At 40.4% G+C, this 20,642-nt stretch overlaps 4 protein-coding genes and 1 long non-coding RNA gene across 10 annotated transcripts; 3 read left to right on the top strand and 2 right to left on the bottom strand.

Moving 5' to 3' along the window:
• The first annotated feature begins 3,780 nt into the window (after nucleotides 1-3,780).
• On the top strand, nucleotides 3,781-10,132 carry LOC131302334 (protease Do-like 9). 2 transcript variants are annotated; one of them, XM_058328902.1, is made up of 9 exons: nucleotides 3,781-4,373; nucleotides 6,853-7,052; nucleotides 7,143-7,323; nucleotides 7,462-7,653; nucleotides 8,361-8,593; nucleotides 8,737-8,829; nucleotides 9,076-9,177; nucleotides 9,282-9,332; nucleotides 9,459-10,132. In XM_058328902.1, exons 1-9 carry the CDS (start codon nucleotides 3,854-3,856, stop codon nucleotides 9,660-9,662), a joined length of 1,776 nt encoding a protein of 591 aa, XP_058184885.1. In that variant the 5' UTR covers nucleotides 3,781-3,853; the 3' UTR covers nucleotides 9,663-10,132. The 2 variants fall into 2 exon arrangements, with proteins under 2 accessions (XP_058184885.1, XP_058184886.1); XM_058328903.1 differs by lacking the exon at nucleotides 8,737-8,829 and having other exon boundaries at nucleotides 3,786-4,373.
• On the top strand, nucleotides 9,551-17,378 carry LOC131302335 (ankyrin repeat-containing protein BDA1-like). 5 transcript variants are annotated; one of them, XM_058328904.1, is made up of 4 exons: nucleotides 14,507-14,635; nucleotides 15,154-15,217; nucleotides 15,323-15,942; nucleotides 16,043-17,378. In XM_058328904.1, the coding sequence occupies exons 2-4, from the start codon at nucleotides 15,214-15,216 to the stop codon at nucleotides 16,934-16,936; spliced, it is 1,518 nt and encodes a 505-aa protein (XP_058184887.1). In that variant the 5' UTR covers nucleotides 14,507-14,635; nucleotides 15,154-15,213; the 3' UTR covers nucleotides 16,937-17,378. The 5 variants fall into 5 exon arrangements, with proteins under 5 accessions (XP_058184891.1, XP_058184892.1, XP_058184890.1 ...); XM_058328906.1 differs by having other exon boundaries at nucleotides 14,511-14,635; nucleotides 15,323-15,927; XM_058328908.1 differs by lacking the exons at nucleotides 14,507-14,635; nucleotides 15,154-15,217 and adding an exon at nucleotides 9,551-9,681.
• Nucleotides 10,238-19,566, bottom strand: LOC131304670 (WAT1-related protein At3g28050-like). Its single transcript, XM_058332006.1, has 5 exons — nucleotides 19,471-19,566; nucleotides 19,223-19,383; nucleotides 18,994-19,145; nucleotides 10,387-10,491; nucleotides 10,238-10,355 (listed from the first exon to the last, which is right to left on the bottom strand). Exons 2-5 carry the CDS (start codon nucleotides 19,370-19,372, stop codon nucleotides 10,238-10,240), a joined length of 525 nt encoding a protein of 174 aa, XP_058187989.1. The 5' UTR covers nucleotides 19,373-19,383; nucleotides 19,471-19,566.
• On the bottom strand, nucleotides 11,999-12,771 carry LOC131302338 (lysM domain receptor-like kinase 4). Its single transcript, XM_058328912.1, has one exon. The coding sequence runs from the start codon at nucleotides 12,678-12,680 to the stop codon at nucleotides 12,192-12,194; it is 489 nt and encodes a 162-aa protein (XP_058184895.1). The 5' UTR covers nucleotides 12,681-12,771; the 3' UTR covers nucleotides 11,999-12,191.
• Nucleotides 17,400-18,328, top strand: LOC131302339 (uncharacterized). The gene is made up of 2 exons (XR_009191706.1): nucleotides 17,400-17,817; nucleotides 17,943-18,328. It is a non-coding gene; the product is annotated as an uncharacterized LOC131302339 (long non-coding RNA).
• Nucleotides 19,567-20,642: the final 1,076 nt, after the last annotated feature.

Here is a 20,642-nt window from a genome sequence, read left to right as displayed (position 1 = left end):
GTTGAGGAAAGTGATACTGGTATATAAAAACAAAAGCATCACACACCCAAGGGTTGCCCCAGTGGTAAGGGCGAGTGTCAGACTTAGGGAGTAATTTTCTTGGTCTGGGATTCGATTCTCTGTTAGGTGAGTACTTTGATATTTAAGTGGGGGGCTGCGACTGGTGTGCTGTAGCTAGCTTTTTCCGAGATTTGAGTTGGGCAGTCGGATCTACTTAGTGATTGGCCTAACTGTAAGGCTATTCCTCGATTAAAAAAAGAAGAAGAAGCATCGTGTGGAAAACCAAGGCTCCAGAAATTTTGAATTGCCAAGAAGAATTTCAGAAAGTGGGGTCCTTCTATGCATTTTACAAGCAAAATGATAAGAAGTTAAGACAACTTGACAAAAATAATGGGCGCCGCTATTCGCAGCTTTCTATTTTCTCCCATAGCCCGTTAAAAATTTTCAATTATACTCGACAGTTAGTTACCGAAATTGAGATATATTTTCAGTATCCAATTACCGAAATATAATATTTTTTTCAACAGATATTTACCGAAAATGTATGTTCGGCAGTTGTTTACCGAAAGTTGAACATATTTTCGACATGTAGTTACCGAAATATAATCTTGTTTTCAAAAGCAATTTACCGAAATGTTATTTATGATTTTCAACAACCATTTACCGAAATGTAGTGGGCTATGGGAGAAAATAAAGGGCTGCGAATAGCGGCGACCAAAATAAAATCATTAGTATTCAACAAGGTAAAATTTCGTAATTATATATATCATTACAAAATTTTAAAACAAGCACTTAAAAAACACTCTCTTTTTGCATTCTTAGTGGTAATTAAAGTGTTAATTTTTGCTCGTATTATTGTTTTTCTCTTATCTGACATACTCGTTCTGATTCAATATAAATTTATGGGCCTATGTTTATTGAAACCTACTTACAAATTTTCTCGGGGCCCCTTATTTTAGCTAAATTTTGGGAGCCCACGGCGATCGCTTTGCCCAGGATCAGTAATGGTAAAAAGCTATCAGAACATGACGTACAATGTTTTGAAATGAAAGAATTAATTTTAAACATAACGGTTTGGTTCGGTTTTGTTCAGATCGGTAAGTGGTTCATCGGATTTTTTTTTTTTGCAGCCCTAGATTTTAGACTACTGTACATACTTATTGGACATTTTAGGACTCTTTAGTTGTAATTTTTGGAGATTTCTCATTATTACGGCATTGTAAAAAAGTGGGGTCGTCGCAGGTGCTAACCGTTTTGTTGATCCATGCTTGCGTGCGTATGGTTCAATTCTCTGCTAAATTTTGCGGCTTTTATTTTGTTTTGCTTTTATTTTCTTTTAATTTGTTCGGACCTTTTGGGTCCTTTGTTGTATCTGTTTTTAGACCTATGGGTCGCGCAATTTGTATATGATTTTATCAATATAATTTGCGTTTCCTTGTTCAAAAAACTTAGACCCATTTAAAATCTTAAGTCGGTCGAGAAGCACTGAACCATAAAATGTTATAACGTTTAGTTTGTTTTACCCGATGTGAGACTTAAAGCTTAACGCATGTGATCATAATAACTCCCCATCTTCCAAGTATGCATTTAGTCAAGCTTCATGACTAGACAGAATTTGTCTCAAAATACTTAAACATGGGTACGTACGTGGGGTTAAGTAAAAAAGGTTTCTTTGCAATGATGATTGATGCATGCATGTGTCCCATTCGTTTTTCTTCAATACCAATCCATTAATAATTAACCTCATTTTCAAATCACCCAAATCCATTCTTTGCTGTATATATTGGAAGTGAAATTGTCAGCAAAACCAACCGCAGAAAAGTAGCAGAACTTTGCTAATTCCGGGGTAGAAGCTGAGTTGTTTCTCTCCAATTTACGCATGAGATTATGTCATTGATTGAGTCATACTTATGTTGCTCCTATGACACCGTGTCACGTAATGCTCCAGAGATCTTATCCACCGGATTCATACTGTTCAATAGCACGTGAGTTTATGTTTATAGTTTGAAATCCGAAAGTTGAAAGAGTCGATTTTTGACAAAGGGAAAGAGCCAGCCGGTATAAAGGCGCCAAAGGTTTTTGACAAAGGAAAAGTGTTGGTACCCACCAAGTTTTCTTGGGCAGTTGCAGCTCGTATGTCCTATGGAGGGAAGTGTTGAGGATGATGACTAGCGTCTGGAACCAACCCTTCATTTCTTCAAACCTAATCTTCTTCTTTTTTACCAACCAAAAAATGTAGATATAATATATATATATATATATATATATATATATATGTATGTATGTATATAAAAGAAAACATTACAACAAAGGGGACACTACCGGTCCGAAATTATAGAGAAAACAAAAAACGAAATACAACAAAAAAACAAAACAAACTAAAAGTCGCCTGGAGCTAAGACGTATGTCGGAGTCGGATCCGTCAATCACACTCGTGAAAAGGGGTTGGAGTGGCCAAGACTGAAGTGGTCAGGTATGGACACAGAGCAGACTCTCTTGGATGGACCCACTGCACTAACTTGAGCTCGTTCCCGCCGCAGACTGAAGGCTAAGGCTGCTGCAGACGCCGCCACCGTTGCCTTTGAACTGGTTCTAAGAAACTAGATCTAGAACCTTAGGTCTGGCTCTTGACTTCAAAAATGATGGGGAGAGTGGGAGGTCTCATCTCCCTAAGAAGAGAATCTCAACCATCTCACAGCCCATGGAGGTAGGAGAGCAAAGCACAGGAAATGAGATAAACACACTCACAGAATGTATGGGGCCACAGCTTGTGGGGTGGCCTCACACACCTTGTGAGTGTGTTTGTACATTTATGTGTGCAAGTAAGAGAGATAAACAAGCCAAATGAGCCAAATAAGTAGCTGATCAAGTTTGGTTTGATAACTTAATGAACACCAAAAATATGTTCAAGCTTAGCTTATTTATGAGACGAGCCGATCTCAAACGAGTTTTAATCACGCCAAATGTGACCCAATATCAAGTAACTTGAATTTTTATACATAATAAGCCAAACGAGGCGAGCAGTAGGTCGTTCAAGCTTGACTTGAAATCTTAACGAGCTTCAAAAAAAATGTTCAAGCTTGGTTTGATTATGTAACAAGCCAATCTTAAACAAGCTTTTGACGAATGAACACAAACTTAGACTCGAGTAACTTGGCTTGTTTAGCAGTCCTATGTGCAAACACACTTACAAGGTGTGTCAGATCCATGGCTAGTCGTGGATCTGACACACCTTGTGAGTGTGTTTGTGCGTTTGTGTGTGCAAGTGTATGTGATCGTAAAGAAATCCTTTTTCAAATTAAAAGTCAAATCCAAATCCGAAATGAGTAAAAAATCACTCCATAGATGCAGGTCAATTATGTATCTATGGGTTCGGTTCGGATGAGATTATCGCCTAAGTCTCTTAATACGTGTGCAATGTGTGGATAGCCGAAGCGTGAAAACCACTTCAAAAAACATATCAAACATTTTAAATTCCGTCTGATAAAAAAAAAACATTTTAAATTTTGTGAGTGCGAAAATTAAAAACAAAAGCCTAAGCGAGAAATGAGGGCGGGAAGGAATGCTAGAGAAATATAGGGATATAAAAAAAGCCGAGTTTATATAAACAGGTCGAGCTTTTGGATGTCAAGCTTTATTCGTTTAGTAAATGCGCCCAAAACTCAAGCTCTAATCCGATTTAATTACTAAACAAGTCGAGCCGAGTTGAACCCTAACACGAGCTGAAGAACAGTTGCGAGAAGAATCCCCTGGCTTCTTTCTCGTTTTGAACCGTCACTACACCTACGCAGATTTCATATACTGTATTTAACTACCGTTTAACGACCAACGCTGAACTCTTCATTCTCAAGCAATGGTAGAGTCCAACAAAAAACGCGGCCGAAAACCTAAAAAACCAACTTCAGACACCATGGATTTCCACTCAACCAACCCCGCCGCGTCCGCCGCCGTTGAAGACGCCGCCGCCGCGGTCCCCAAGCCCCAAACTCGCCGCCTCGGGCGCGGCCGTTCGCGTGACGGCGAAAAACACGTCGAAGACCCCAATTCCGACATCGCCGCCCCGCCGGAGAGGAGAAGCACGACGACCGCGGCGGCGGCGCCTCAGCCGAGGTGGGAGATCCTGGAGAAAGTGGTGCCGGCGATGGACGCGGTGGTGAAAGTGTTTTGTTTCCATACGGAGCCGAATTTCTCGATGCCGTGGCAGAGGAAGCGGCAGTACAGTTCGAGCAGCAGCGGGTTTGTGGTCGGAGGGAGGAGGGTCTTGACGAATGCGCACTCGGTGGAGCATCACACTCAGGTGCAGCTCAAGAAGCGGGGGTCGGATACTAAGTACTTGGCCACTGTTTTGGCCATTGGAACTGAATGTGATATTGGTAAGGCTTTTCGCGTTTTTGCTTCTCTGTCATAGACTCATAGTAGTGTTGTTAGTTACGGATGGGGTCGCAAATGAGCCGAGCCGAGCTTTGATGTGTTCGAGTTCGGCTCGTTCAAAACTAGTCTATATTGAACTCGGGTCAAACCTGAAAATAATCAAACTCGAGCCAAGCTTTGATGTGTTGGAGTTCGGCTTGTTCAAAACTAGTCTAGGTTGAACTCGGGTCAAACCTGAAAATAATCAAACTCGAGCCGAGCTTTGATGTGTTCGAGTTCGGCTCGTTTATTATCGAGACTCTCGAGGGTTTGTTTACTACACAAGGCCTTTATAAACGAGCTGAGCCTCTACAACGAGCTAAGCTTTTGTAAATGAGCCATGTTACGATTAACTCGAGCTCGGCTCGTTCACTAAACGAGCTTAAAAATCAAGCTCAAAGTCAAATCTTTTACTAACAAGGCGATCCTCGCCGAGCCTCAAGCTACATGCGCACAGCTTGTGAATCGTTTGAGCTCTATCAGTAAGGGTTGTGTTCGTTTCTCTGTCATAGTAGTGTTTTTAGTTACGGAGTATTATAACTACGAGCCAAGCCGAGTTTCAAAATGTTCAGATTCGTTTGTTAAGTTTTTGGCGAACTCGAGCTTGACTGCAATGCAAAATTTGATGAGGCGAGAATTTGAGTCGAGCTTATTCACAACTAAATGCTACTGTAATAGTTTGGGATGGGTTTTAAAGATAGTTTCACGCTTGCGCTCTAGCTTGGGCATGCACACACGAATTATGTGACTTAGGATATTGGTAAGGCTTGTGTTTGTATTTCTCCGTTCTAGTAGTTGTGTTAGTTACGGAGTATTATAACTAGGGCTGCAAATGAGCCGAGTTTTAAGTGTTAAAATGGTCAAGTTTGTTTGCTAAGTTTTTAGTGAACTCGAGCTCAAGCCCAGTGAAAATTTGACTAGCCAAGCTCGAGCGGAACTGGCCTAGATTTGAGTCTAGCTTGAGCTAATTCACACCCAAGTGAAGCTGAAGAACGAGGTTCTGATACCAAGTATTTGGTCACTGTTTCAGCCATCGGAACTGAATGTGATGTTGGTAATAAGGTTTGTGTTCGTGTTTCTCAGTCATTGTAGTGTTGTTGGTTACGGAATATTATAACTAGGGCTGCAAACTTGCCGGACCGTGTTTAAAATGTTCAAGTTTTCTGGTTAAGTTTTTAGTGAACTCGAGCTTGAGCCACTGAAAATTTGATGAGCGGAGCTCATGCCAAACTGACCTAGATTTGAGTTGAGCTGTAGCTTATTCACACCCAAGTTCAGCTCAAGAAATGGGGGTTGGATACCAAGTACTTGGCCAATGTTTTAGCCATTGGAACTGTATGTGATATTGGTAAGGCTTGTGTTTTTGGTTCTCTTCACAGTAGTGTTATTAGCGATGGAGTACTATAACTAGGGCTGCAAATGAGCCGAACCAAGCCGAGTTTTAGCAAACTTGAGCTCGAGCATGAGCCCAATAAGAATTTGATGAGCCGAGCTCGAGCCGAACTAGCCTACATTTGAGTTGAGCTAAAGCATATTCACACCCAAGTGCAGCTCAAGAAATGTGGGTCTGATTCCGAGTACTTGGCAACTGCTTAATTTAGCCATGGGAACTGAGTGTGATATTGGTAAGGCTTGTGTGTTTGTCTCTTATTGTATTGTTTTTAGTTACTACTATAACTCTTAAGCCTTTTGTAGTTGAATTTGTGGAGTACATACTATTTTGGGAAGCTACAGAAGTGCTTCTTCTTTCTTTTTTCTTTTTTTTGAACTGCAACAGAAGTGCCTATTTATTTTTTCTTCTTCAAATTTTGATTTAACGTTTTGGCAATAGGATTACATAGTTCCAGCAAATTTTTCTTTTTTTTTTTGGCAGCTTTGATGAGATACATAGCTGGAGAGATATTTCTCAAATTTATCCTGCTGTCATTGATGAATGAATCTGTGTTGAATTACTTGAAAGTAGTTTGTGGGCTTTGTTTTCCTCTATGTTCGTAGACTTGGGTAAGGGTGTTGAGTGCAGGTATGGGTTCAAGTGTTGAATTCATCTAATTTCCATCTCGAGGAGACACGGCAACGCCAAGATGTTTAGATAACTTAGTTGACTTCTTCTATACGCTAAGATAAACTGTATTTATAAACATTTGGGCATTTCCTTCATAAAATAGGAGTTGTATGCATTTTCCGTGGTAATTTAGAGGTAAAAGATTGTTTGCTATGTGGATTTCCAACTAATTATGTTGAACACAGATCCCATATCCTTATATGACTGTTGATTGTCCAATACGGGTACATTTTATGTTTAAGACGGTTCAGGTAACAGTTATCCCTTTGTAGTGTGCATATATGGAGAGGGTGGTCGTGTTGGGGGGTGGGGCTGGAGAATTTAGAGGGATACTGGTTAAATGGATCTATTTTAAATCTTCTATTCTTGTGATGTAACAGCATTGTTGACAGTGAAAAACGAAGAATTCTGGGTGGGAGTTTCACCTGTGGAATTTGGAGACTTGCCTGCATTGCAAGATGCCGTGACTGTTGTGGGCTATCCCATCGGAGGAGACACAATCTCGGTGACAAGTGGTGTTGTGTCACGCATGGAAATACTATCTTATGTTCATGGTTCCACTGAGCTTCTAGGGCTGCAGGTTAGTTATCAGAAACTCAACCTTCTTCTTGTTTAGCATATACGCATGTATGCTGGCATTACTAATTTGTATTTTTGAGTTGCTTTGTAGATAGATGCTGCTATCAACTCCGGAAATTCTGGAGGACCTGCTTTTAGCGATAAGGGCAAATGCGTGGGCATTGCGTTTCAATCCCTTAAAAATGAAGATGCTGAGAACATTGGTTATGTCATACCAACTCCAGTTATCATGCATTTCATTCAAGATTATGAGAAAAATGGAGCGTATACAGGTAAGATTTATTTGTCTTGAAGTTTACAATGTTTGCATCTTCCTGTACTTACAATTGTTACATACACATATTATCAGGTGTTGGAAACTTGAGAGTGTTAAGTTGTTGCGTTTCATAAATGACGTCTTGAATTTTCAGGATTTCCAATTCTTGGAATTGAGTGGCAGAAAATGGAAAATCCTGATCTACGCAAATCAATGAGCATGAGATCTGACCAGAAAGGTGTTCTTATTAAAAGAGTTGAACCTACAGCTTCAGAATCCCAAGTTCTAAAGCCTTCGGATGTTATCCTTAGCTTTGATGGGGTTAATATTGCTAACGATGGAACAGGTGAACCTTACGAATAAACATTTATGCCTCTTATGTCCTTTTTTAATGCTTTGATCCTTTCAATTTCTTAGGTTAAAAAATTTACAAATATGTGTAGCACTTTCGATGTCATCTTTTTTCGTTTGACTTATTCTTCCCCACCAAATTGACGGTGTACCAGTGGAACAGATTGGTGTGGTATACTCCGGACCTTTTGTTTATGAACTGCTTTAGTGTTTCAACTTCCATCATTGTTTCGCTTAAAATAAAGGAGAAAGTAAATGGAATAGTATAAATTACGACACCATGAACAGTTGCTAATAACTAGTTAAGCACAAGACTAACACACCGATCTTTGTATGCGGTTGTATATCTTCTGCTGGCAGATATGTTTCTACCCAATCGGGAAGCATCGGAAACCTCTCTCTCTCTCTCTCTCTCTCTCTCTCTCTCTCTCTCTCTCTCTCTAGTACATCTATATACATTCATATGCATACACATAGATATGGATATATAGATAGATATATGTATGTATTTTTGTATTTACATCATCCTACCATGTTGCTAAATTTGACTACTAATGTTTTCACTGATTGTTGCAACTCTAGGACTAGGATATTGTGGAATAAGAGTTGAATGTTTCCTGTCCTTTCGGTTTAATTGGTCTGTTAATTTTGAATTGCAACTAGACAGTATTCAAAACTTAATATTGTTGGATTGTTTTTCAGTTAAATTTAGGCATGGGGAGCGCATCGCCTTTAGTTACCTTATCTCTCAAAAACATACCGGTGACGATGCTCTAGTGAAAGTCCTCCGAAATTCAGAGATGCTTGAGTTCAACATAAAACTTGGAACTCACAAAAGGCTCATACCAGCACACATAAAAGGCAGACCGCCTTCTTACTACATTGTTGCTGGATTTGTTTTTACAGCTGTTTCTGTCCTGTATTTGCGTTCGGAGGTGAGTAGTTAATTTCGACACTGTCTTTGTGTTCTCTCTGTTTCTGGCTCCGTCTCTTTTTTTTCTCCTGCCTCCTTTGGGTATATGAGTTTTTTCCTTAGTGTTGCTTTCTTAAACAACTTGATTGAACCTATTATTTTCAGTATGCACAAATTCTACTACATACCGGAAGTTCTAGTCTTATTGAGGATTTTCAGTTAACACAAAAGCATGATGAGGTGATCCTTGCCAATGAAGTAAGTTGTCCACAAGCTTCACCTACCCTAGAACCCAAAAAAAAAAACTATTTTTTCCTGTCCGCTGGTTGGTTTCTTTTTCCTTCCAGTTGGGGTAGGGGTTCCTTACTTCGTGAAAATGGTTGAGCAGTTTATCTTTTGGTTATGGAAGGCAACCTAGAATAGTAGGAAGTTGGCACAGTTATGAATGATCGACTTCATAAAGATTCGAAGTTTTATATGGTGCTACTTTTGGTTTCACTGCAGTATGGAAGAGATTATGAATTTGATGCTCCTGTCAAACTATTGGATAAGTTTCTTCATGCAATGGCACAATCTGTTGACGAACAGCTTGTCGTTGTGTCTCAGGTGTTCTTTCCCCCCTTAACATCTTTCCTTTTAGGTCCATTTTGTTTTGCAAGAACTATTAATCGAGAACCTATTTCTTAATTTTCTTGCCAAATTTTATCTAGGTGCTTGCAGCTAACATCAATGTTGGGTATGAGGAGATAGTCAATACTCAGGTTAAGTAAAAACTTTGGACCGAATTTAGCTAATTTCTGTGAAATTTTGCACATTGTCATTCCAGGTTTTGAACCTCTGCTCTATATTTCCTTTCATTATAATTTTCCTTATGTTTCTTTTTGAAGGTTCTGGCATTCAATGGCAAGCCTGTCAAGAATCTGAAGAGCTTGGCTAGTATGGTGGAGAGCTGTGACGAAGAATTTCTGAAATTCGATCTAGAATACCAGCAGATAGTGATTCTACGGACTGAAACTGCTAAGGCAGCAACTTTAGATATTCTCAAAACATACTGCATACCTTCAGCTATGTCTGATGATCTCATGACATGAAGCAGTTCAACAAGTAAAGGTGCAGAATTTTTTCCCCGTGTTTTTGGTAGTAGCTAGCTAACTTAAGATCCCCTTATATGAGTTTATAGGACACTAACAGGCGTTAGATTGATAACTTTTTGGCCTTTTCATGCCATCCGGCATTACAATATTGTCCATAAGATCTGAGGGGGGCATAGATTGCTATTTCTTAATAGTTGAGTTGATCACACTGGAAATTGGAATCGTTTCTCTATGTGTATCCTCGTTTGGGTTTCTGTAGAAGAGAGGAAGGATTTGCATTTTTGTCCACATGCAATCAAAATGCTTTATTTTAGTGACCTCTTGTGTAAAATTAGGCAGTGAAATATTTCATTCAATATCAAGCTTACCATTAAGAATTGGAAAATCCATAGTTTTGTAGGTTTCATTTTCTTTTGTGATGGAAATGTGTACAGAATTTTCTTAATAGTTTCCTCATAAGTTCTGTGGTGGGATTACTGTACAAAGTTTCAGTGTTGTTTGTGTCACTTTAGGGTGTCTTTCTGCATAGTTTTAGCTATACACATCCATTTAGATGGGTTACGCCAAATTTGCTAAGGCGCAAACCCATTGTGAAGCATGTTTTCCTCTTTACAACCAGTGCTGTGCCCTGAGCATGGGCAATCCATCTGATTCTGTGAAACGATCCAGTGCAACTTCAACTTATCAGCTCTGTGTTTCAATAGAGGGACTTCAGGGTTACACAGATTCTCGGTAGCCAATTTCGCCACTCTCATCCACATCTTCCTTTGCTTTTCTCCACATCAAATTATAAAACCCAACCGATGTTATTGTCGCTCCAACGATACTACGAGAAAGGAACACGAGAATTGCTAGATTAATTGACTGTGCGTATATCTACGTGCATACATACGTATACTAGGCATCGACAATTGTGCCCAAATTGATATTTGGCTGTTGAAGGATCGGATTGCATCCACAAATTCTCCTTCCCATTTTCCTCCAGAATCACAGGAGTCGAGACATCTGACAAATGCCCCTTTCCCCCTCCATAAAATGCAGAAACTTCTTGTCCAGTAAGTAGAGAGTTCTAGAGAGAGAGAACCCTGGGAGGGTCCTCCTCCTCCCCTTTGTCTGCCCCCCCATTCCCCTCTTTCCCGCTCCTGTATTCCTCCTCTTTTCTCTTCTCTTCCTGCCTCTCAACCTTTCAGTCCCCCTCTCCTCCGGTCTCTCTCTCTTGTCTCTCCTCTCCTACCATGTCTGCGAGATGGTCGAGATGCTCCCCTGTGGGCAAGCAAATCTCCCTCTCCCCATCATTTTTGGGCTTTGGAGACCCAGATCTAGAGTTCTAGGTCTGGGTTCTGACTCTTGCATGGAGATCCTGGTCGGCTTCTGTTCGGGCGGCGGTTTCCTGAGCTCTCCAATGGTGAAGATGAAGGCGTCTTAATGCAGATCGGGTGGCGATCTTGCGGCGGGAGTGGCGATCTTGTGGTGTCTTAGTGCAGAACCAATGACGATCCTCCACCCACCCACCTCCGTGAGCGGAGTTTTGGGCCGACATCGACACTGAGCGGCCTTTTGGTTTCGTTTCTTTGTTTGGTTTGTTGTTTCTTGTATTTCCGGACCGGTAGTGTCCTTTTTGTTCTTTTATTTCTTATATATGATATGTTTTCGTTTCCTCAAAAAAAAAAAAAAAGGTATCTCTCAACTAACATAACCCCATATATCAAGCGAAAACTTCTTTCCCTCCATAAACATCAAGTTTTGTGGAGATGAATCCGTTCTCAAACTACTCCGCAGCCATGTACCCTTTTGTGCCAACCATATGCCGTGTTAAGGAAAATTCGCCTTCGTGCCCATCTGCTGACCTTGCTTGACCAAATTTGCCTTTTACTCATCATCGAGAAGATTGGTGCTCTTTAAATCCTTATGGACACAAGGAGGATCCTTTGTGTCCAACTCAGAATTTTGTTTTATCAACAATGTTGTTGTGGACTTGTGGTGAATCCAGTCACTCAAGCGTCCGTTCCTCGTGTATTCATAAACAAGATACCAGTGTCCGTCATTGAAAACAAACTCCTGACAGGCATATGAGATTGAAGTGGCTGATCTTGTTAAGCACATTGATTTCCTCCGATGGCCTTGATTGAAGTGGGCATATGAGATTGATTTCAGTTGCGGATTTGAGTTCCTCAAAAGTACAAGGGATTGAGCTATTACGGCCATATTCTCCAAAAACTTGACGGATCGGAATTATCACCCAAAAGTTAGATAGCGTTCTAGCAAATGAAAGCCAAAGGATATTCGAATCCACACGACACAACTTGAATCCACAAAAAAAGAAGAAGAGAAACTCTGAGAATATTATCGACGATTGAATATCATATGCACGTGGGCTACATGTAGGCTCAAACCCTAAAAACATTGCCGAAACAAGTGACACAAAAGTAAAATTTATTCCTAAATAAAGTTTCCACATTTTGAAACCTTGACATCTTGTCCTACACCGTGGATTCTTCTTCCTCAATCCTCTTGCCCCCTGATCTCTTAAATTACCTGAAAACCCTCCCTTCTGATATTTCTTCCACGAATAAATAGCCAGAAAGCAATACTCCCAATGACCAACAAAACACCAACACCTCCAATAACTCCTACGACAGCATATACCCATGGAGTATTGGATGAGGGTTCAGAAGCGGGACTGGGAGGCGGCTCTGGTGAAGGGGCCAGCGCTATTATGGACGAATAATCGGGAACTGAATTGATTCGAGAGACTCGTGATGGGTCTGAATTCAACAGCTGAGAAATGGAGGAGACAGTGTTGTAGGGAGATTGGGATCTGAATGTGATATAGGCTTGGTAAGCGGTGTTTAGGCCGTTGCAGGTGTATCCAACAACGGTATTTGAGTTTCCTGTGGTGCCACATGCGGTAGTGGCCTTCCCGACGTAAGGCTGCTGGGCGTGGATCAAACAAGGAGGAGAGATGAGGAAGAAGAAGAAGAAGAGAGAGAAGATGAGCAAGGGTGGAACATCCATTTTGAGAGAGAACACACAAGATGATGCTAGCTTGTTTCTTATTTCTTTGTGAAATTGGAAATCTTAGTTGAGTCATTGAGTGTGCAATCATGGATCCTGGAAGGAGTAAGAATTAGCTGCTTTATTGGGACCCGGGGGCTCTGCTGTGCCTTGCCACGAGGCACAGTACGCCCTGCCCACACACCCCGGTACCGTTTTGGAGGAAAAAAATCAAAAAGGGTTCTTATTTGCAATCCTATGAAGAAAAAACGTGATTATAAAAATTATCGAGATAAAATTTAATTATGTCTCTTTAGAATAATATGGTCAGAATAATAAGATCTTTACACTGGTTCAAACAGATTGAAAATTGAAGCAGTTAATTTTTTAATTATATTTTTAATATATAAACAGTCTAAAAATTAAAAAATTAAGTGCTCCAATTTTTAATCCGTTTAAACAAGTGCAAAAATCTTATTATTATTCTGAACATATTATCCTAAAAAGACATAATTAACTTTTGTTTTTAAGGCTCTAATAATCATGTTTCTGCTCCACAGAATCCTAAATAAAAAGCAGATACTTAATTATGAGAGTTCTAGATACAAAAATTAATTATGATACTTTATAATAATATGTTCAAAATAACAAGATATTCGCACTTGTTCAAACGGATTAAAAATTGGAGCACTTAATTTTTTTAAACTGTTTATATATTAAAAATACATAACTGTTCCAATTTTCAATCCGTTTGAACCAGTGTGAAGATCTTATTATTCTGATCATATTATTCTTAAGAGACATGATTAAATTTTATCTCTATGGCTTTTATAATTACGTTTCTGCTTTTTAGAATTGCAAATAGAAAATCTTGGATTTTTTTTCCTCCAAAACGGTACTGTTTGGAGCGTGGGCAGGGGTACTGTACCTCATGCCGCCCCCGCGTCCGCTTTATTGAGCTTTATTGGGTGGTTGGCGCACCATGGTTGGAGAAATTTTTGGGTGTCGGATGAGTACCATGTGGGCATGGTGTTCAAGCGACGCATTCGAATCGTCCAAAATTGTGTTAGACTGTTCAGATTGAAACCCTTTCTCCCCTCTCACCCGATCACTCTCTCTCCTCTTTCTCCATCCTTTTTTTTTTTCCAAATCTGAGCCGTCTAAAATCAGAATGGACGGTTGGAAAACACTGCTCGGACACGGTGCCCACACGGCACTGAAAATTTCCTCGTTGGTTCAGTGTGTAATTATGGTTGAAGTCCACTCCCTTAAAGTCCCCTTTGACTCCGTTCAAAAAATAAAAAAGAGTCCCTTTTGACTCCTCTCAAATCTGAATGATAAATCCACGTCGGAAAGTTTGGGTTTGTGTGTTTGTTTAAAGGGTTTATTCTATCTCTCCCTAGTCAGTAATAGGTGAGTTTGGTAAGTAAAATTATCTTTTTATCCTTCCTCTAAAAAAAAAAGAAGATAAATTCATGTTTAGCTTCAACATCCTTCCTCTAAAAAAAAGAAGAAGATAAATTCACGTTTAGCTTCAACATGTAGGACCCAATTACCCATATGGATGAATCCATATGGATCTGTGATTGCGTGTACAAGGAGGAATTTTTCAGTGGCGAGGGGCACCATGTGGTGCCCGAGCAATGCATCTTAGTGTTCATTCCGGTTTTGGACGGCTCGGACTTGGAGAGAGAGAATTTTGATCGGATGAAAAGAGAGGGAAAGAGTTTTAATCTGGGCCGTCTAATACAATTTTGGACGGTCTTCGGATGCGCTGCTCGGGCACCGCATGGACGTGCCTCCCCATGTGTTACCCACCCGGCACCCAAAAAATTTCTCAAACCGAGCAACCCAGGAAACCCCTCAATATACCAAGTACTATTATGCCTATCTCCTCCCTCTCTTGCTTGCTCCCGAGCTGCAGCTTGGCTCTTGCTACTATCATCGGAACTATTTTCTGATTTTTGGGTTTTCTGGTAAGTGGTTTTTTTTTTTTGAATTCTCTTGGTTAGATTTATCTTGTACTGAATTTTTCATTTTCCGTTCATCTGGGCACCCACTTGGTTGATTTTTATCAAATCAATTTAAAAATTCCAGGAAGTAATTCTCTTGAAATTTCTGGGAAATTGTATTTAGCTTCTACTAATTCAGTATTGGATAAAGTTGAAATAATTGAAGCATATGACCAACTCAGTCAGCTCCCATCCAGTTCTCTTTCCATCCATCCTGGTCTAGTTTGGGCCGTTTCTGGGTCCAAAACAGGAACGGTTTACTTTCTAGAGCTCATAGATAACATCGACTACCTCAAAAAATGAGGTTGATTGGATACCGTTTGAAGTGATTTTGAAATGCATTAAGGTTCAGATAATTTTGTCAAATGAGTTGCAATTCTGGGTTGAGCACTTTAAAAAAAAAAAAAGTTTAATGTATTTTGAAATCATATCAAATGATATCCAATTAACTTGATTTTCGACATGTTCGATGTTCTTGACAGAGACGAAACCACGTATCTCCCTGCGTTTTCGATCTCCTCTCTTTTTCAACAGTTTTCACAATGGGTAAAATCCTTGCCTTTGGCTTAGTTTCTTAACGAGATAGTAACTTTTAAAGTAAGTTAATCAGCATAACTCATCTCTTTTCATGTATGTTTTTCCCGGGCCTAGAATCACTCTCATCATCACTGACCAAAATGGATCCGAATTCGAAGGAGGCAGTTGAAGCACGGAGTATCGACATCTTGTATGAATCAATAGGGTCGGATCCATACATTTTGGACAAAGCAGATGAAATTCCTTTTGTTCACACTCCTCTCCACGTAGCTGCATCAACTGGGCAGACACGTTTGGCAATAGAAATCATGAACTTAAGGCCATCACTCGGCAGAAAGCTGAACCCAGATGGTCTAAGCCCTGTGCACCTGGCACTTTTAAATGGGCACTCTGAGACCGCGAAAGCGCTCATCAAGTTGGACAAAGATCTCGTAAGGGTCAGAGGAAGAGAGAGGCTCACTCCTTTGCAGTACGCGGCAGAAACAGATGATCGCGTTGATATCTTGGCCGAGTTTTTATGCGCTTGCCCTGAATCAATTGGGGACCTGAACGTTCGAGGGGAGACTGCTCTGCACATCACGGTGAAAAAATGCAACGTGAGAGCTTTGGCAGTCCTGATGGGATGGATTCGCAAGACCGGTAAGCATTGGGTGAAGAACATCAAAGATGAGAGAGGCAACACAATTCTGCACACGGCGGTGTCCACTTCACAGCCTCATGTATGTATGCCTCTGGTAGGCAGTGGTAGACCGAGGGATTTGCATTTGAAGCACACATGGCACTTGAAATTTCAGTATTTTTGTTGTAATTCTTATCAGTGATTTGCATGTGCAGATTGTGGAGTCTGTGGTTCAAGGATACGGATTACACGTGAATGAAAAGAATTTGGAAGGTGCCACGGCCCTAGACATTGCCGAAACACTTGCTTCTGGTTCTGCGAGAACAACAATCAAGAGTATTTTATGCGGTGCAGGAGCTTCGAAAAGTTCATCACTTGCTAATGACTGTAGCTTTGTCGATTTTTTGATTTCGCGAGAGTCACGGGTGGAAACTATCTTTCAAACTTTCCTTTTCATGCGGAAAGGCATGTCAATGGAGATGAGGAATGCCGTACTAGTGGTAGCTGTGCTGATAACGACGGCAACCTTTCAGACTGTACTAAGCCCCCCCGGAGGAGGCAGCAGCCTAAGTGACAGCAACAGTCTTTTCGCTAACGGGAGTCATATTAACGCCACCATATTTACCTCCACGGACAACAGCAGTCTTTTCGCTAACGGGAGTCATATTAACGCCACCATATTTACCTCCATGCACAACGTCAGTCTTTTTGCCAACGGGAGTCATATTAATGCCACCGTATTTACCTCCATGGACGATGCTCCAAATGTCTTCCTCCCTGTGTTCTATGCGATGAACACCGTTGCGTTTATTAGCTCAATAGCGATGATTAATATACTTATCCTCCCTTTAAAAGTTTTTGCCCCGCTCCATGCCTCACTAATGTTTTTGACAATGGGCTATGGGATAGCATTTCTAATCATTCCGTCGATGTACTACTTGGAATTCATCTTTGCGTTTTCAGCAATAGCTATTGCTTCTCTGCTTTATGGTGTGCATTATATCCCTATCATGATCGAAGATCTCCACAAAATAGATCAGGGTCTTATATTCATGTCACACCTTCAGAGGAAACGCCTCCGGATGTTATACCGTGTAGTGATGAACTGATTTCCAACGCGCCTTGAAGGGTTACCTCTCGATGCAGATAATCAGGTGCAATTGGAAAAGACAATTAGTTGTGATTTAGCTAGCTTTCCCTGCCTCAACCAACCCAATGTTTCCATTGTTCTCTATTCAGTATGCCAGTTATTTTTATGTTGAGTGTCTGTATCCTCTTGTATATGGAATTGTATGTCAGCTGGTTTTTTTTTCTTTTTTTCTTGGGGGCAATGTCTATACCCATTTTGTTGGTGTTCAAGGCAGTCCAAACTCTTTTCTGCAATTGTCGTGCTGCTTGTGCAACTTAAATTTTGTAAGTTTCGCAAGGATGTGCTTGTGTATTGTGTATGGCAACTTTAAGTGGACTGTTTGTTCTCAGGAGAGATTGGGTTTGCAGAAAACATTCAGTGCATATGAAAAGGAAAAGATAGGGTTTGGCTTTGGGTGATCACCACCACGCATCAGCAACATAAGAAACTTGCTTTATGAATGTACTGGTTGAGCAGTTTATCTTTTGCTTATAGGAAACAACCTAGAGTATGCAAAAGTCGAAACAGTATTATCAATCGACTCCATAAAGAATCTGAATTTTATCTGGTGTTAGTCTTGGTTCACTCCAGTATGGAAGAGATTATGAATTTGATGCTCCAGTCAAATTATTGGACAAACTTTTACATGCAATGGCACACACTCTGTAGATGAACAGCTTGTCGTCGTGTCTCAGGTGTTCTTGCCCCTCTTAACATCTCTCCTTTCGGGTCCATTATATTATGCAAGTACTACTAATCGAGAACCTATTTCATGGAGTAATTTTCTTGCCAAATATTATCTAGGAGCTAGAAGCTAATATCAATGTTGGATACGAGGGAGGAGATAGTCAATGTACTCAGGTTAAGTTGTAAACACTTCTGACAGAATTTTAGCTAATTTCAGTGAAATTTCACACATCCTCACTCTAGGTTTGAACCTCTGCTATTTCCATTCGATATAATTTTTCCTATCTTTCTTTTTGAAGGTTCTGGCATTCAATGGCAATCCTGTCAAGAATCTGAAGAGCTTGGCTAACTGCAGATAGTGATTCTACAGACTGAAACTGCAAAGGCATCAAACCTTCAACATCCTCCAAACATACTGAGTAACTTCAGCGATGCCCAAGATATCTTAATACATGAAGTTGTTCCGCTAGTCAAGGTGCAGAATGTTTTACCCTTGTGTTTTCGCGAGTTGCTACCTTAAAATTTCTTCTTTCGAATCCCCGTAGATGAGGTTTTAGGATTTGCATTTTTGTCCACATACATGCCTTAAAAATGCTTTATTTTAGTGACATCTTCTTGTAAAATTAGGCAGCGCTATTTCGTTTAATATTATCAAGCTTACCATTATGAAGCATAGTTTTAATTATACACATCCATTTAGATGGGTTAAGCCGAATTCGCCAAGGCACAAACCCATTGTGAAGCATGTTTCCCTCTTTTCAACCACTGCCGTGCCCTGACCATGAGCAATCCATCGGATTTTGTGAAACTATCTAGTGCAACTTCAACTTTATCAGCTCCGCGGTTCTTGAGTTAGATGGTTTTGCAATAGAGGGACTTTAGGGTTAGACGCGGATTCTGGGTAGCCAATTTCAGCACTCTCATCCACGTCTTCCTTTACTTTTCCCCACATCACAGTATAAAAACCAACCGATATTATTGCCGCTCCAACGATACCGATATTATTGCCGCTCCAACGATACTGTGAAACAAGGACACGAAAATTGCCAGATTATTTGACCATGCATAAATCTACGTGCATAAAAATACGTATACTATGCATCAACGATGGTATAGATGTCTTCTTCCATGAGGCAAATGCAAATTGATGTTTGGTTTGTTTAAGGATCGAATTGAATCCAGAGAACAATGGATTAAAAGCAAAGCTGCGAAGAGATCCTGCGGAGCTGCATCCTATCTATGACATTGGCAAATGAGCAAAGAGGTCATCTCCCGCATCTATAAAAGTGTTGTGCGCGTTTTTAGGTGTTTGATTCATGTTTAAGTAGGTAGGAGAACTAGTGAAAATACCTTCCAAGATATAGAGTATCACCGAGGAACAACATGCCCATGACAACTGCAATAACGATCGACAATGGCTTGAACATCGCAACATAAAGGGGGCCCTTCACTTTCAACACCCATGTATTGACGGCATTGTCCAAGAACGACCCGAAAATCCCCTAAACACCACACAGCAAACCCCACATTAGTGTTAAAGCAACGATTTGTTCATAGCTATAACTCATTATATACTTACAGAACATAAGATCGAGACCAATCCTATATCAGCTTTGACTCTCCATGCACTTGCATTTGATTTTGCAAATATGCCCACAATAGCTGCTAAAACGCTAACGCACAAGTTGTAGAAGAAGACTACGGTCAGTTCAGCCGGATACTCTTTCATTATTTGCGTCTGTTTCCAAGTGTAACAAACACGAAAGTGAGCTTTTCCGAAACGTAAGAATGGTCTGTTAAAGATTTACAGCAGGATCTATGTACCAGAACAAATACACCACATCGGAACAAGCATAAACTCCACCGTGAGGAAAAGGCTTCCGACTACCCAATTGGAGTGCAGTGAGCCGAGAGGATGATGAAGTGAAATGGAAGCCGGTGGAGTCGATATGATAGGCAGGCCTTTTTAGAGAGTAACTACCAATGCACCCGAAATCAACACTACGGTGCCTATCATTTTAGCTTGACTGCTTGAGCTTCTGATTGCAAGCTTTTCCATCCTTTTTAAGACCAGGAAAGTGAGGTTAGTGTTGATATCAGCATTGAAACATACAAATTGATACATACAATCGGACACTAAATGTAAGATGCTTAATTGCTAAGGCTGGAAAATTTTTTGTATGCAAATGAACTGAATTGCTTGCGAGCAGTTCGAGGCTCAAGTCGGCTTGACTCATATAGTAATGAAGCTGAGGTCAAGTTTTAGGCTCATGTAGTATATGAGCCAAGCTCAAGTTGCTCAACACTTTAAAAAAAAAATCGAGTGGGTTTCGTGAAAAATCAGCTCAATCCGATACGTGTAGGTGCTCGATCCAAACTTTCAAAAATCAGATGATCCGAGCCGTTAAAAAATGAAAGATTAAATCGAGCATCTACACTTATCGGATTGAGCTGATTTTTCATGGAGCCCACTCTATTTTTTTTTTAAATTATTAAACAGCTCGAATCATTCGTTCAAGATCCGAAGTGGGCTCTACACGCGTGCGGTGGCTGTAGACTTATTGCATAAAAGTACGGTATGAGAACCTGTGCTTTCTTGGCTTTTGTGGAAGTGGTAGATTATCTCAAGAGTTATGTGTGGATGGATGCCGAAGGCAAGGCAACCATGGTTTTTCCGAATTCACTTTACAGAGTCCAGAGATAACCGTTGAGAGTAACTGCAATAACTTTATATGTGGGGTATTGTGCCCCCGTTGTTTTACTACTTTGCCCAATCAATTATTGCCTCAAATGTAGAGCATAGCGTGTATTCAATTTTTTTGGGGGGCAATTTTGAAAGACCAAAATGTGAGCCAACCTCAAAGGGGCCGGGAGTCCTCATTAAAAGGTGCTACCCTTTATATATTACTCCATAGAAGATACCAGTGTCTGTCCGTCATTGAAACAAACACCTGATGGGCATATGAGAGTGAAGTGGCTGATCTTGTTAAGCACGTTGA

Source organism: Rhododendron vialii, chromosome 10a, assembly GCF_030253575.1.
Source record: "Rhododendron vialii isolate Sample 1 chromosome 10a, ASM3025357v1".
NCBI lineage: Eukaryota > Viridiplantae > Streptophyta > Magnoliopsida > Ericales > Ericaceae > Rhododendron > Rhododendron vialii.
This window is presented reverse-complemented; position numbering and strand designations above follow the sequence as displayed.